The 15,073-nt window shown below is 39.5% G+C and overlaps 1 protein-coding gene across 1 annotated transcript; it reads right to left on the bottom strand.

Moving 5' to 3' along the window:
* Positions 1-644: 644 nt before the first annotated feature.
* On the bottom strand, positions 645-14,779 carry LOC143857726 (binding partner of ACD11 1-like). Its single transcript, XM_077368184.1, has 4 exons — positions 14,602-14,779; positions 13,836-13,911; positions 3,952-4,065; positions 645-1,217 (listed from the first exon to the last, which is right to left on the bottom strand). Exons 1-4 carry the CDS (start codon positions 14,715-14,717, stop codon positions 792-794), a joined length of 732 nt encoding a protein of 243 aa, XP_077224299.1. The 5' UTR covers positions 14,718-14,779; the 3' UTR covers positions 645-791.
* Positions 14,780-15,073: the final 294 nt, after the last annotated feature.

The following is a 15,073-nucleotide window of genomic DNA, read 5'->3' as shown; positions in this document are numbered from 1 at the left end:
AGTGAAAATCGGCAGAGTTTATTCAGTTTTTGGGCTCCAAGTAGAGTCTAAACTCCAAATTTGAGAAAAGAATCAGCTAATTCAAAAGTTTTTCAGAGAATCTACCAAGACCATATCTGAGTCTAGTCAGCATTGCTGAAAATCGTTTTTATGTTTGGTTGCAAGTATTTACCTCGTATAGTAGTGGTGTAAGTTTTCAACAGGCAAGAAAAAAAATCCTTGGATTTATCGGGACTTACCATGTAGTACAGTGGGAAGTAGTGTTTGGTTGTCAACCTCGTAAAGCAGCGATAGGGGGTGTCCAACACAGAGAAAGAAGAGAGTGAAGAGGGAGGAGAGAAAAGCACCATTCCTGTGAAATCCAAGCAAAAAAAAAACACATTTTCCATGATTTTTGCTTGGATTTTGTAGGGAGGAGACAAGGGTAACACATCACCAGACAAGAAATGATTCATCAGGAGTCATCCCCGGTAGCCTCCAGAGATTCCAATGCTATATCTGCAACCAAACAAGCGAGTTTTGCTGATGTGGCACCCAAATGCCAAACAAAACCCCTAAGACATCAATTTCCTGTAATTAGCTTCCTGTGACTTCCCAGACCTCAAGGAGTTCAAATGGATCAAGACTCTCATCCAAGATTGTGCTAACAAAAAATAGATAAGGGTATTTGATTATTGCAAAAAACATGTACACCTTCTATAGATATTCAACATATACACCTTCTATAGATATTCATATACCATTGCCTATGGAATATATAAGCAGTCTCTAATCTGAGCCTACTATACACGTCACTTGTTACCATGAGTAGCTAAATCAGCTGTTGCCTTGGCAGCTCTAGTGAGAGCATCAGACACCCAAAGAGCTCCGGCCGAGAAATAACTACTGTTGACCACAGAGTTTGCAGCCGCTGAGGCTGTTCTCCCTGTCGCAAATACTGCTGATTTGGTTGTCTCTAATACATTATATTGTTCATCTATAGACTTGACTGCACCCACCCCCGCATTGATTTTATCTGTAAGTCCAGCCCTCTTGCTCAGTTCGGCGACTCTGGCGGCTGCACTGGCTGAGACTTGATGAGTTTCATCAAAAGCTTTGGCCTTGCTGAATGCATCTTTGCCTAGCACGTATCCCTTGGATAGCATGGTTTTAACTACTTCCTGTGCTACTGAGACTGCCTCTCTGGGCGTAGATATGAAATTGCTCCCACCTGAGGCCTGTTCAGATGATAAGAGGTTTCAAAATGAATGGTTTTTCAGGGTCCCCGCTATACAATCAATGAAAAACACAAAAAGAAGAGTTTATGTGATTATTCAGTATGTAATACGATTCTGATGGTTTCTTCGAGGATACCCAGCCTCCTATGCCAAAGCTTGAAAGAAAATTTGCCATGCCTAATTCAACCAACATATCTCTCCTAAATAGAGAGTTAAAAAAGGAAACAAATGCAATCAAATAACTAATATAGAAGTCCCCAAAACAATAAACTCTTAAGAAGGAAACCAACAAAACTAATGAACTCCACATGGCATACGCTTTCATTGATTATTCAGTATGGATGGAACGCCTCTGATATCTCTAAGACTGAATAATGCCTCATTCGTGGAAAAGCAAACAGAGTTTTCCTTGTTCTTTGACACAAAATTGGATATAACTTTCTCGTAAACATTAGGTTATTATGTGGATAATTGCAAAAACTGAGCTGATTAGCCCAAGAAATATATAAAATGCTGAGGAATCTCAACTCAACTCAAGTCAACAAAGCCTTTATCCCAAACTAGTTGGGGTTGGCTAAATGAATCCTTTAGAAAAATTTCATGACGAAGGTGAAAGGAATCTACCCGGCTCAAATAGACTAAGTCTAATCCTGACCCTAGTTGGGTTCGTCTACGTGGATCATTTTCTTCCATGCTCTCCTATCCAAGGCCATGTTCTTTGTTATGTTCCTACCATCAAGTCTTTCCTCACTGTTTCTACCCAAGTCGTTTTCGGTCTACCCCTACATAAAATTACTCCATCAACTTGGCACAAGTCACTTCTTCTCACTGGAGCATCCAAAGGCCTACGTTGGATATGTCCAAACCATCTTAAGCGGTGCTCTCTCATCTTCTCCTCAATTGGTGCCACCCCCACCTTTTTACGAGTGTCTTCATTTTTAATTCTATCTAGCCTTGTGTACCAGCACCTCCATCGAAGCATTCGCATTTCCGTTACACTCATCTTATTCGCATTTCCGTACAGTATGGCTGACCTCACAGCTGTCTAATAAAACTTTCCCTTCAACTCGGTAGGGATTTTACGGTCGCATAGAACTCCTGAGTCAAGCTTCCACTTCAGAGGTAGCACCCTTCCATTGCATGAAAAAACACACGTCAAGCATTTTCAAATGAAATCTCTATATTATGTTTCAATGGTACTTCAATAATAAGGTGCTCTTCAAAGAAATGCAGGCATTTGGGCACTCAATGGGAACTTTCTTTAATTCTTTCTGAACATTAACATAGACGCTTCTGGTAGTCTGCAATGCAAAACGCATTATTTTCCACTGCCTTGATAGAAACAGGTGAGTACAATTTGGGCTTCAGAAATCAAACAATAATAAAAAAGCCCACAGCATTTTCAAATCAAATAAACTCATTTTGAATTTTAAACAGCGATTAACTGTTGAAAATTTCAACTGGATCTAGTTGGGTTTTAAGGGTGGTCTTTTGACAGTTTTGAGGTTCATTTAGACTAGTATGCAGGGGCGGAGCTACATGTAGCATAAGGGGGGCAGTTGCCCCTGTTGAGTTGGGCCAAATCCTTAATAGGCCCACTCAATTGGGCCCGGCCCCCTTTAAAATTTGAAGGCCTAACCGCCTGTATAAGCTTGCCCCCCCCCCCCCCCCCCCCCATGCACAAATCCTGGATCCTGGATCCGCCACTAGTAGTATGAGTGCAATCTAATTGGATTTTTGGTGCAATTTGTGCGCCCACTTTCCATTCAAAAAAAAATCTGCATCTATAATTTGAAATTCCTTTAGATAGAAAGTCCACACAAATTGCACCCAAAATTCAACTGATTGCACACCCAAATGGCCCTCTGAACTTTCATTTTTTCCAAGGAACTGTTACATAATTGTTTACAAACAATCCATAATGCATTCATTCAATGCAGACACACATACTAAAGCAGTATACAAATAATAAAAATTGCATTCATTATATGCATATATACTAAACTACAGAAGCATATGCATACCAATATTCATGAACAAGTTTTGTGTGAGTTTCAGTGTGGAAGGTGAAAAACATGGTTTAATGAGTTGTCTGATCCAAGACATATACACAGTTTCGCGGGTTCATATTCTTTTTCTTTTTATGTTAGTGAAATGGGCTTGAACCCACAATCTCTTGATTCCAACATAAAGCACCTTCCAACTGAGATAGAATTCATATTCTGATGGAAAAACCCAACGGTTAGCCTCTTTTCTCTACAAACAAATTATATTTTAATGTCTACTCTACTTTCTTAGAGGACATAGTGAAATACTCTCATTTAAAGATTTTTCTATAACATGGAAGCAAGGTTACATTTCATGTAGTAGCAGTCCCCTAAACTATCATGCGACCTCTACACAGGTCTAAAATACAAATGCAAGGATGATAAAAGCAAATAAAGGGAACAACTTCTGATCCATTGATAAATTCATGAGATTTGTATTCATCATTTCCTGGTATCTAAGTTCCATTTATTGCTAATTTTTTATTTTCGTAAGCATGCCAGCAGGGGGAGTATGAAGAAACTATACCAAGGGAAGCTGCTGACAGAAATGTGGTTGCACTTCCTAATTTTGTATTGTTTATATAATGTTGCACTGGGTTTTGGCCGGCTTCTCCTTCCAATAAGTCCTTTTCTTTCAGTAGATTAATTAAATCTTTCTCGTTATAACAATGAGTAAAGATGCATACCATTGAATCAGGTTCTTCTTCAATCTTCCATGAAGTCCTGCCCCAAAAATCAGAAGCATCTTCATTCTGCCCCCAGCGTGTTATGCACACACGTTGATCTACAATTGTAGCTCCCTGACAAAATCAAATTTGAAAACATGAGGGAATATGATGTAACATATATATATGAGAAAACGGTTTCTACACACTAGTGTAGATAAGTTATCTACACACTAGCTTAAAATACAGTGGGGGCCCACATTGTTTGGGTGATCCAAAGCATTCATTTGATGGGCCCTCACATAGATAGGGTGTGCCCAAAAAATCAGCTTCATAGGATCATCCTAACCCTTCGAACCATGGAGACAAAAAATGGACAGATTTGTGAAGGTTTATACACATCCATTTTACCTCCACAAATCGTAGGGTTGGGATGATCCTATGGAGCTGATTTTTTGTGGACACCCTATCTATGTGAGGGCCAATCAAATGAATGGTTTGGATCACCCAAACAATATGCCCTCCATTGTATTTTAAGCTAGTGTGTAGATAACTTATCTACACTTGTGTGTAGAATATATATATATATATATATATATATATATATATATATATATATAGAGAGAGAGAGAGAGAGAGAGAGAGAGAGAACAGTTCCTGCACTCAAGCGCAGATAAGCTTATCTGCGCTGAGTGTAGGAAACATGGTGGGCCCACATTTTTGGGTGATCCTAACCATTCATTTGAAAGGCCCCATCATGTATGGGGTGTGTACCAAAAATCAGCTCCATTGGATCAACCTAACCCTTCCATCTGTGGGGTGAAAAATGGGCAGATTTGTGGACAAACAGTATCTGTCCATTTTCTCACCCACAAATGGACACCCTAAGATGATCCAATGGAGCTGAGTTTTAGTACACACCCCATCCATGATGGGGCCTTTCAAATGAATGCTTAGGATCACCCAAAAAATGTGGGCCCACCCTTATTTCTTGCACTCGAGCGCAGATAAGCTATCTGAGCTCGAGCGCAGGAACTACTTACTCATAAATAAATGCTAGTGTCCATCGCAAAGGGCATTTCGCGGCTGGTCCGTCGCATGTCAGACCACCCACCTCGTGAATGGAGACAAAAGATGTTGTCTCCATTCACTAGTTGGCTGGTCTGACATGCGACAGACCAGCCGTGAAATGCCTTTTGCGATGGACCCTAGCAAATCCCTATATATATATATATATATATATATATATATATATATATATATATATATATATAGAGAGAGAGAGAGAGAGAGAGAGAGAGAACTGTTGGTGAGCTTAAGCGCACCATTTTTTGGTGCGCTTAAGTTGTTATAACGCCTCCCATTGGTGCGCTTAAGCGGGACCCAAACATTTAAACGAATGGGAGGCGTTATAACAACATAAGCGCACCAAAAAAATGGTGAGCTTAAGCGCACCAACAGTTTTCTCATATATATATATATATATATATATATATATATATATATATATATATATATGAGGAAAGTGTTTCTAGTCCGGCCGACTAGAGATCATTCTCTAGTCCACCACCAAAAACACATGAGTCCCACCTTATTTGGGTGATGCAAAGCATTCATTTGATGGGCCCTGACATAGAGACGGTGTCCACAAGAAATTAGCTTCATAGGATCATCCCAACCCTATGATTTGTGGAGCTTAAAATGGACGGCTATAAACCGCCACAAACCTGTCCATTTTTTAACTCCACAAATCGAAGGGTTAAGAAGATCCTATGAAGCTGAATTTTTGTGGACATCCTATCTATGATGAGGCCTGTCAAATGAATGCTTTAGATCACCACAAAATATGTGGGACTCATGTGTTTTTGGTGGTGGACTAGAGATTGATCTCTAGTCGGCCGGACTAGAAACACTTTCCTCTCTCTCTCTCTCTCTCTCTCTCTCTCTCTCTCTCTCTCTCTCTCTATATATATATATATATATATATATATATATATATATATATGAGAAAAGAGAAGGTACTCCCTGAAGTAGATAACTTATCTACTCCCTACCTTAAAATAACAGTTGGGGCCACATTGTTAGGGTGATCCAAAGCATTCATTTGATGGGCCCTCACATAGATAGGGTGTGCCCAAAAAATCAGCTCGATAAGATCATCCTAACCATATGAACTGTGGAGGCAAAAATGGACGTGTATAAGCCTGTACAAATCTGTCCATTTTTTGCCTCCACAGTTCATAGGGTTAGGATGATCCTATCGAGCTGATTTTTTGGGCACACCATATCTATGTGAGGGCCCATCAAATGAATGCTTTGGATCACCCAAACAATGTGGCCCCAACTGTTATTTTAAGGTAGGGAGTAGATAAGTTATCGACTCCAGGGAGTACCTTCTCTTTTCTTTATATATATATATATATAGAGAGAGAGAGAGAAGATATATATATATCTTCTCTTCCTCTTTATAATAGAAGATATATATATATATATATATATAGAGAGAGAGAGAGAGAGAAAAGTGTAGCTACACATACGTGTAGCTAACTTAGCTACACGGATGGCTTAAAATACAGTAGGCCCCACATTGTTTCGGTGAAGCAAACCATTCATTTGATGGGCCCTCACATAGATAGGGTGTGCCCAAAAAATCAACTCCATAGGATCATCCTAACCCTACGATTTGTGGAGGCAAAAATGGACGTGTAAAAACCTTCACAAATCTGTCCATTTTTTTCTCCACAGTTTGAAGGGTTGGGATCATCCAATGGAGCTGATTGTTTGGGCACACCCTATCAATGTGAGGGCCTATCAAATGAATGGTTTGGATCACCCAAACAATGTGGGCCCACTGTATTTTAAGCCGTCGATGTAGCTAAGTTAGCTACACATATGTGCAGCTTCACTTAACTCATATATATATATATATATATATATATGAGGTGACCGCTAAAAACATGGTGGGCCCACATTTTTGGGGTGATCTGAACCGGTCATTTGATAGGCCCTGACATAGATAGGGGGTGCCCAAAAAATCAGCTCCATAGGATCATCCCAACCCTTCGAACTGTGGAGGTGAAAGAGGGGAAAAATGGGCGGGTATAAATTTGCCCACTTACCTGTCCATTTTCCCCTCTTTCACCTCCACAGTTTGAAGGGTTGGGATGATCCTATGGAGCTGATTTTTTTGGCACCCCCTATCTATGTTAGGGCCTATCAAATGACCAGTCCAGATCACCCAAAAAATGTGGGCCCACCATGATTTTAGTAGTCACCTCATATAACCTTCTATGAGGGACCGCTCACAATCACTTCCCTCATATATATATATATATATATATATATATATATATATGAGAAAAGGGTTTCTGCGCTCGAGCACAGAAACAGGGGTGGGCCACATTGGGGGGGATCCAAAGCATTCATTTGATGGGCCCTTTCATGGGTAGGGTGTCCACCAAAAATCAGCGCCATTGGATCACCATAGGGTGTCCATTTGTGGGGTGAAAAATGGGCAGATATGTGGACAAACAGTAACTGTCCATTTTCTCCCCCACAAATGAACACCCTAAGATGGTCCAATAGAGCTGATTTTTGGTACACCCACCCCCATCCATGGTGGGGCCTGTCAAATGAATGCTTAGGATCACCCCCCCCTCCACCCCCCACCCCCACAAAAAAAAAATGTGGCCCCACCCCTGTTTCTAGCACTCGAGTGCAGATAAGCTATATGCGCTCGAGTGCGGGAACCCTTCTCTCTCTCTCTCTCTCTCTCTCTCTCTCTCTCTCTCTATATATATATATATATATATATATATATATATATATATATAATGTTTGGGAAGATAAAAGATTCAAAGAATGGCAGTGGAGAGCCAATCAACAAGCACGGAAAAGTTTTAAATGTTGTGAGGTAGAAAGAATGGCAGTGGAGAGCCAATCAACAAATATGGCCTACTATATGTGACTATGACCCATGCCACACTATCCTAGATCTAAGCTCAAGCCCACTTAAAGCCTCATAAACCCAATTCACTTAAACCTCATTGGTTGCTCCCATGGCCTACCACTTAAATCTTCAAAGCTCACTTAAAGAAACCTTATAACCTCATTGGCTGCTCTAATGGCCCACCATTTAAACCCTTTAAAACTCACCTAAGCCTTGAAAGACTCATCCTTTTATCATAATGGCCAAAATCCTATGCCCCCCCCCGCTTAACCTAAACTCATCTCCATATAAAACCTAAAAACCCCCACCCTAAACCCTAGTTTTGGATTTCGACAAAATACCCCCTCCCCTTGTGTGGAGCAAGCTCCCCTCTCTCCTCTCTTCCGTCTTCTCCGCTTCTCTTTCCCCCTCATGGGTAGGTGAGCCAACCCCTTTCTCCTTCCATCTCCTCTCCTCCTCTCTCTTTTTTTCCCTCTATTCCTTCTCCTCTTTCTTTTCCCTCCCTACTTTTCTTTCCACTCACCCTCACAGTTATGTTATAAGCTGCCCCCTTTTACTCCTTTCTCTTCACTCTTTTTATCGTGTTTCCTCCCTCTTCTCTATCTCTCCTGCTTTTGCTGTGGTCAGCCCCTCATTCTCCCATACTCTAGCTCTCTCTTTCACTTCTTTGATACCTCCTGGATCACAACGACCAAAGCATAGAGCCCGGAACTGCACCCATGATATGGATCATATCACCTCTATTTTGTTCACCCTTTCGCATGATTTCCCCTCCTGAAATCATTCCCACAAACCTTTACTCCTTTACCTTAATCACTCCCAACCCCTGTCACTTTATTACCCTACTAGACCCCCCAAAAAAAAAAAAAAAATTCAGCTATGGTACAGGGTAAGGGAAGTGAGATATGCTGATTGATTTGATAAAATATGAGCGGTCGCACTACGATCGTTCGGGAGTTCATCTAATATCAAAGCCCCACACACTACACACAAGAACTTGGATGGTGTGAAAAAAAGTGAACTATTTCTGAAGGCAGCCAATCATATCAGATCACGTATTCTATTATGTCATTATGTCATGTATATGTATTCGGTCTGAGATTTTGATGTTCCTGCTCGTGCCTAAAGAAGAGAGAATAGGAATGACGTCCCCTCTCCCCATTCCGCTACCCAAAACAAGCCGGTTGTTCTAAGTTTTGGGATTGGGTCGGAGAGGACATACCAAATCGGCAGGACCATACCAAAGCTATCTCTTGAATCGTCTGGATCGAGGGAAGCCTCGGGTTCAGGTACAGTCATGGATTTAAATTTCGGTTTCGATTCGACACTCGCCGAAATCAAAATTTCGGCCGAAATCCTGTATTAAAAAAAAAAGTAATATTTCATTAATTTCGAAATTTCGGCCGAAATTTCAGAATTATAATATATTTTTAAAAAATCAATTTTTTGAAATTTCGGTTTCGGTCTCAACCGAATTTCGGATTTCGGACGAAATTTAAAACCATGGGTATCTTACAGCGGCTCGATCGGAAAGGAGGGGGCAGCGAACCTCCTACCAAGAGGCCAAGGTAGCTTGCTTACTCTCAGCCACTTGTTAGAAGGAAGTGCAGCTTGGTTGGTGGGGAGAATCAACGGAAAGGAAAGATTGTAGATTATTCGATTCTATTTCTTCCTTTGGTAATGAATGGTAGGTGATGAGAATGGAAATTTTCTTTTCTTTGTATGACCGAGACACCCGAACGGCCAGCCAAATGTACCGTTTTCATGAGACCCAGTCCATTTAAATCCAAATTGAACGACCATCTACGACCAAGGGGAATGAAATGTCGGTCCATTCAATAGATCTATTTTTCTAGGATAGATATAACTGAGATCTTATTTGATTATTTATGTTTTGTATATGCTAATTTGGAATGCATGTTGTTGTTTTTATCGAACTAGAACCTTTATTTTTATTTTTTTTAAAGATACAAACTAGAACCTTTTTTATGGTCCGAAACTCCCATAAGTCATCTTACAAACAATAGGTTTGCACTAATTTGGTATCACAGTCCTCAGGCCCCTTATAGAATTCCATCCCTTTGAACACTTTTCAATAATATTATTGATAGAGTCTTTCTTAGTAGTAGGCCTTAGGCAGATCATCTAGCACCCACTAGATCTTCGGTTAAATTCCCATTAGAGTTTAGGTTCATTGATTTTTATCTTTTACAGGATCTTTAGATAGTAGCTGAGTTTCTTAGCGTCGTCCTAGATCTTAGAGTCCACTTCAAATCAATTAGGAGTCACTTTCCTAGTCATCTTACTCCCATCCATTTTCTTTTAGGGTGTCCAAGCACATCTCCCGAGTCTATAGGATTGCCATGCACATCGATCACACACGTTCAAGTCAACAACAAGGATGAATCCAGCCTAGAGGGGCCTGGTAAAAGTGCTCTCAACCTACATTGGAATAGTACTCATATGTTAGTTGAGATTAGAGTTTCCTTGAAACACATTAACAAACAGGAATATACTCCCAGCCTACCCACCTATGCAATGCAAGGCAACAGGACATTGAATGAAGCCTCACCCAAACCACACAGTCCTACCTTCAAATGTTCCAAGTGTGGTGAATCGGGACACATATCGTCTGATTGTCCACATAGTACTTTCAATCCTCAATTTAAGCTAGCAGAATCAGTAGCTGATGATGATAAGATTGACCTAGAAATAAAAAATAGTCCCCATGATATAAGTGTTTCACATGAGGGGACAGATGAACAACCTCGTGAGGGTGAGCACAATGAAACCAAACTTGATGGAGACCACGTGGGGATAGTTTGTGTGATCTATCTTTATTCAGGATTGTTGCTAGGATAGCAGAGTCCATCGTTGTTATTATTGATTGTTTTTCTAAGATGTCGCATTTCACATCGAATTGTGTACCTAGGTTATTCCCGAGTCATTTTTTGGAGGATTTTTTGGAGCAAAATAAGGTTTATATTTCAATTTGAAAGCAAATACTACTGCTGATCAGATGGACGAACAGAAGTGATCAATCACCGCTTTGGGAATTTTTTGAAATGCTTTGATAGGGAGGAACATCATCAATGGAACTTCAGTCTACCCATAACAGAGTTTACATACAATAGTTCCATTACACATTCCTTTGAGATCATTTGTGGCCATCACATTCCGCACCTCTTAGATCGTGCCCTTACGCTCTCTCTTGGGAGACGCAATTTCGAGGTCGATACTTTTGTCTACTACATCAAGAGATGTTACAGAGCTTGCAGTTAAGTATAGTGAGGAACGGGGTGATCGCTAATAAGCTTCAGAGAGATCACTTTTACAACATGGGGGATCCAGTGATGATACTCATTCGATGTGATCGGTTCATGATTGGAGCCTGTCATTATCCATACCTCAGAGGCTTGCCCCAGCCTGCCATTATGGATTCTTTATCTTGCGGAGTTTCGTCATTGACCTTCGGATGAAGGAGGCCTATCAAAGATTACGCTTGTGGGACCTTGGCGAGGAAGTTCTCATATTGTTCGTAGTTGGATGGGGTAGAATTGCAACAACTTAGCACCGAGTCAAGTTCCTCCCAGATGGAGGAACTAATAAGATCTATCATTATGATTAGTTTTTTCACGAAGAGATGAAGTGGTGCTTTTGTTTAATTTATGGTTTGTTTAGACTTCTCTTTTATGTTTTAGTACTCCTCGATGTGGCGGACATCAAATTATGGCCCACTTTATTTGATTACTACCCATGGTCCACTATTTTAGATCTAAACTCAAGCCCACTTAAAGCCTCCTAAACCCAATTCATTTAAAACTATAAATCTTATTGGTTGCTCCCATGGCCCAACACCTAAATCCCCAAAACTCACTTAAATAAACATTAAAATCTCAATAATTTCTCCAATATTTCACCACTTAAACCCTTTGAAACTCACCTAAGCCTTTAAAATTATTCTTTTATCCAATTGGCCTAAATCATATGGCCCATTACTTAATCTCCTCTCGATGTAAAAACCTAACAACCCCCACCCCTCCTCCTCCTCCTCCCTTTCCGTGGAGCAAGCTCCCCTCTCTCCTATCTTCCCTCTCCCCTCTTCTCCCCTTCTGACGTAGGGAGCGTGTCGAGCGGCAACACAAGATAAAGATCAACATAAGAAGCGACAAAAATAACTCGTGGGGTTTTGAAAACCCATGCCACGGTTTGGAGAAAAACTCAAATATAACACGTGAAAGGAGCGCGTCACCCACTTGAAAGAGCCAACGCTCTCTTTACAAGTGATGTCCCAAAACTAAACTTTATTCAATCTGTTTCTTTCTTTCTTCATGCCATTACATTATATAGAGAGCCAAAACCTAAGAATAGCAATCCTAAATACTTTCCTAGCCATTATTCTCAATCTTCTAACTAAAGCAACATAAATAAAAAGTAGAAACATGACTAAAATATTCCTAAAATAGTAATCCTGTAATATACCTATACCATATCCGTAAAATGCCTATAACTTAGCCAAATCAAATCCAAATCGCATAATCTTGCGCTCTTTAGATAGGTAATTGAAAAACCTTTCTAAAAATACCAAAATCAAGCTAAATGGACAAGTTATGATGCCCCAAAAAAATACTACAAATAAAATGACGAACATAGAAAATAAAAAAGAAAAGACAACTTCAATGCCACGCATTTTGTATCACCTTCCCTTTCCCCCTCGCGGCTAGGTGAGCCACCCCCATTCTCCCTCCATCTCTTTTCCTCTTTCTCTTTCTTCCTTCCCTTCCTTCCCTCCCTCGTCCCCCTTTCTTTTCCTTCCTCCTTCCACTCACCCTTACAGTTTGGTTTATAAGCTGCCCCCCTTTACCCCTTTCTTTTCACTCTCTTGATCTTGTTTATCCACTACTCTTCCTCTCTCTTGCTTTGGCCGTGACTGCCCCCCTTTACCCCTTTCTTTTCACTCTCTTGATCTTGTTTATCCACTACTCTTCCTCTCTCTTGCTTTGGCCGTGATCAGCCAGCCTCTCTCTCTCTCTCTCTCTCTCTCTCTCTCTCTCTCTCTCTCTCTCTCTCTCTTCTTAGATATCTCATGTCCTGCATACGAAGACCAAGGCATAGAGCTCGGCATGCCGCCCCAAAACAGATCCTAACAATTCTATTTTGCGCAACCTGTAATTTCCTTTAAAAGTAAGGTACGAGGTGGTAATGTCATAATCTCGTTCCTTTCGGCCGAGCCATTAACTTTCCTGTTAAAATCTTTCCCACCAATCTTTACCCCTTTACCTTAATCATTCCCAACCCTTGTCATTTACTAACATACTAGATCCAAAGATCCCCTATTACTTCTTTACTCCATTAGTATTGTTTGGGCCATTATTAGGTATTTTCTTAATAGATTTGATTTTCTAGGATAGATTTGATTGAGATCTGATTTTTATTCATTAGATAGCCAATTTCTTTTGGGGATTATTGCATGGAACATGCTTGGATGAATTAATTTATTTTGATGGTTGAACTCTAAAGATTAGAATTTCTTTGAAAACAATTGTTCAGCTTGGTTATTTATGTTTTGCTTATGCTAATTTGGGAATACATGTTGCTGTTTTTATTGATCTAGAACCCATAAATTACCAGAAGTCATCCTGGGAACCCTAGTTTTGCAGAAAAACTGGTAATTGTACCCAATTAAAGTGTTAAGAGTAACTTTATTGCTACCATTGATTTTTAGCTTTGTTAATAGGCTATCAATCCTAGTAGATGCTGATATGTATCCCATTAGATGCAATTCCAAACCATGTGGATTCTACTGCTCATAAAAAAGAAAGTGCAAAGTCAACTTCAAGAAACCAAAGATCATTGGTATTGCATCATTAGAACCCAAAGTCAACTTCAAGAAACCAAATGAACTTAAAAAGAGTCAACCCACTTTCGTTACAAGAAGAGTTCATAGAAAACTTACACTGAGCAAGACAGCAGTTTCCAAGGCATGATGTTCCTTGAATGTTACATAAGCGGTACAGGCATACTCTCCATTTCTGTTTCTAACAAACATGTCAGCTTACAAGAACACTAGAAACAATATACAACAATAAAAATATATGATCATTGCTATTGAATTGGTTTTATAATATCTATATTCTAATAACAAGTAAATAATTACTTGAAATTGTATTCATACTATGATATGTATAATACCAATTCATTGGTACCCATGTAACCAAGATATCGATGCCATTCAATAACAGCTACCTAAATCGCACTAGCTGTTTATATATAAACCCGAAACCCGATAGGTTAGAAAGTTGTAACCCAATTTATCCATTCATTTCCAAAATCTGCCAAGCCATTAGATTGAAGATATAGCAACCTTATGTTACTTGAACCCTTTACAACAAGAATGAATCCACTCACTACATTGCAACCTTGTAAGCCTATTGAGCATTTTATTTCAAAAATGTCCCCACACATTAAATTTTATATTTGCTACCTTAGTTTTAACATTAGTTTTACCATTTATTCACAAATGTACCCTCTCATCACAGATAACAAATCTGCAAGCCTATTTTAGTTAAGTATGTGTACCATTTATTGCCAAAATTCCCCACCCAAGCCTAGGTAATAAATTTCTAATAATTTGAAAAACTGCAACAGATAAAATATAAGCAATTCCTTTCTTCAAAGAAGGTTTCAATCAATAAAACATTGTAAGAGATTCACCAAATTACCTGATGAATTCGATGTAATCAATAGCACCAGAAAAAGCAAAGAAATCGTGAACATCCTTCTCTGTTGCATTAGGAGATAGATTGGTAACCTCTACTGTATGCCCACTTACGCTCATGATCTCGCATGAATTAGAGCCTGATTGTTATTTTTCACCTGATACAATAATAATCAAGGAGAAATATGACATGGGGATTATTTTGTTCTTTCTGAAGAAAAGGGAATATGGGGAATTACAATAACATCAATAGAATAATGGAATACTATGGAAGGTTTAAAGGAACATCAGAAATTGAGATAAACAACAGTATCATTCTGCAACTTTAGTTAATGCATAACTTCCACTGCAAAGTACTTTAAAACACATTTTGGACTTTTTGCTAAAAGTCGCCAAAGGAGGTCAAAAGAGCTTAAACTCCACACTTCTGCAAAGACTGGTTTTGCTCTTATTATTGTTTTCATTAAGGATAGGTA

Source organism: Tasmannia lanceolata, unplaced genomic scaffold (assembly GCF_043159265.1).
Source record: "Tasmannia lanceolata isolate RefF3 unplaced genomic scaffold, GAP_Taslan_0.1 ptg000025l, whole genome shotgun sequence".
Taxonomy (NCBI): Eukaryota; Viridiplantae; Streptophyta; class Magnoliopsida; order Canellales; family Winteraceae; genus Tasmannia; species Tasmannia lanceolata.
The sequence above is the reverse complement of the archived record's forward strand: the minus strand, read 5'-3'. Positions and strand labels throughout refer to the sequence as shown.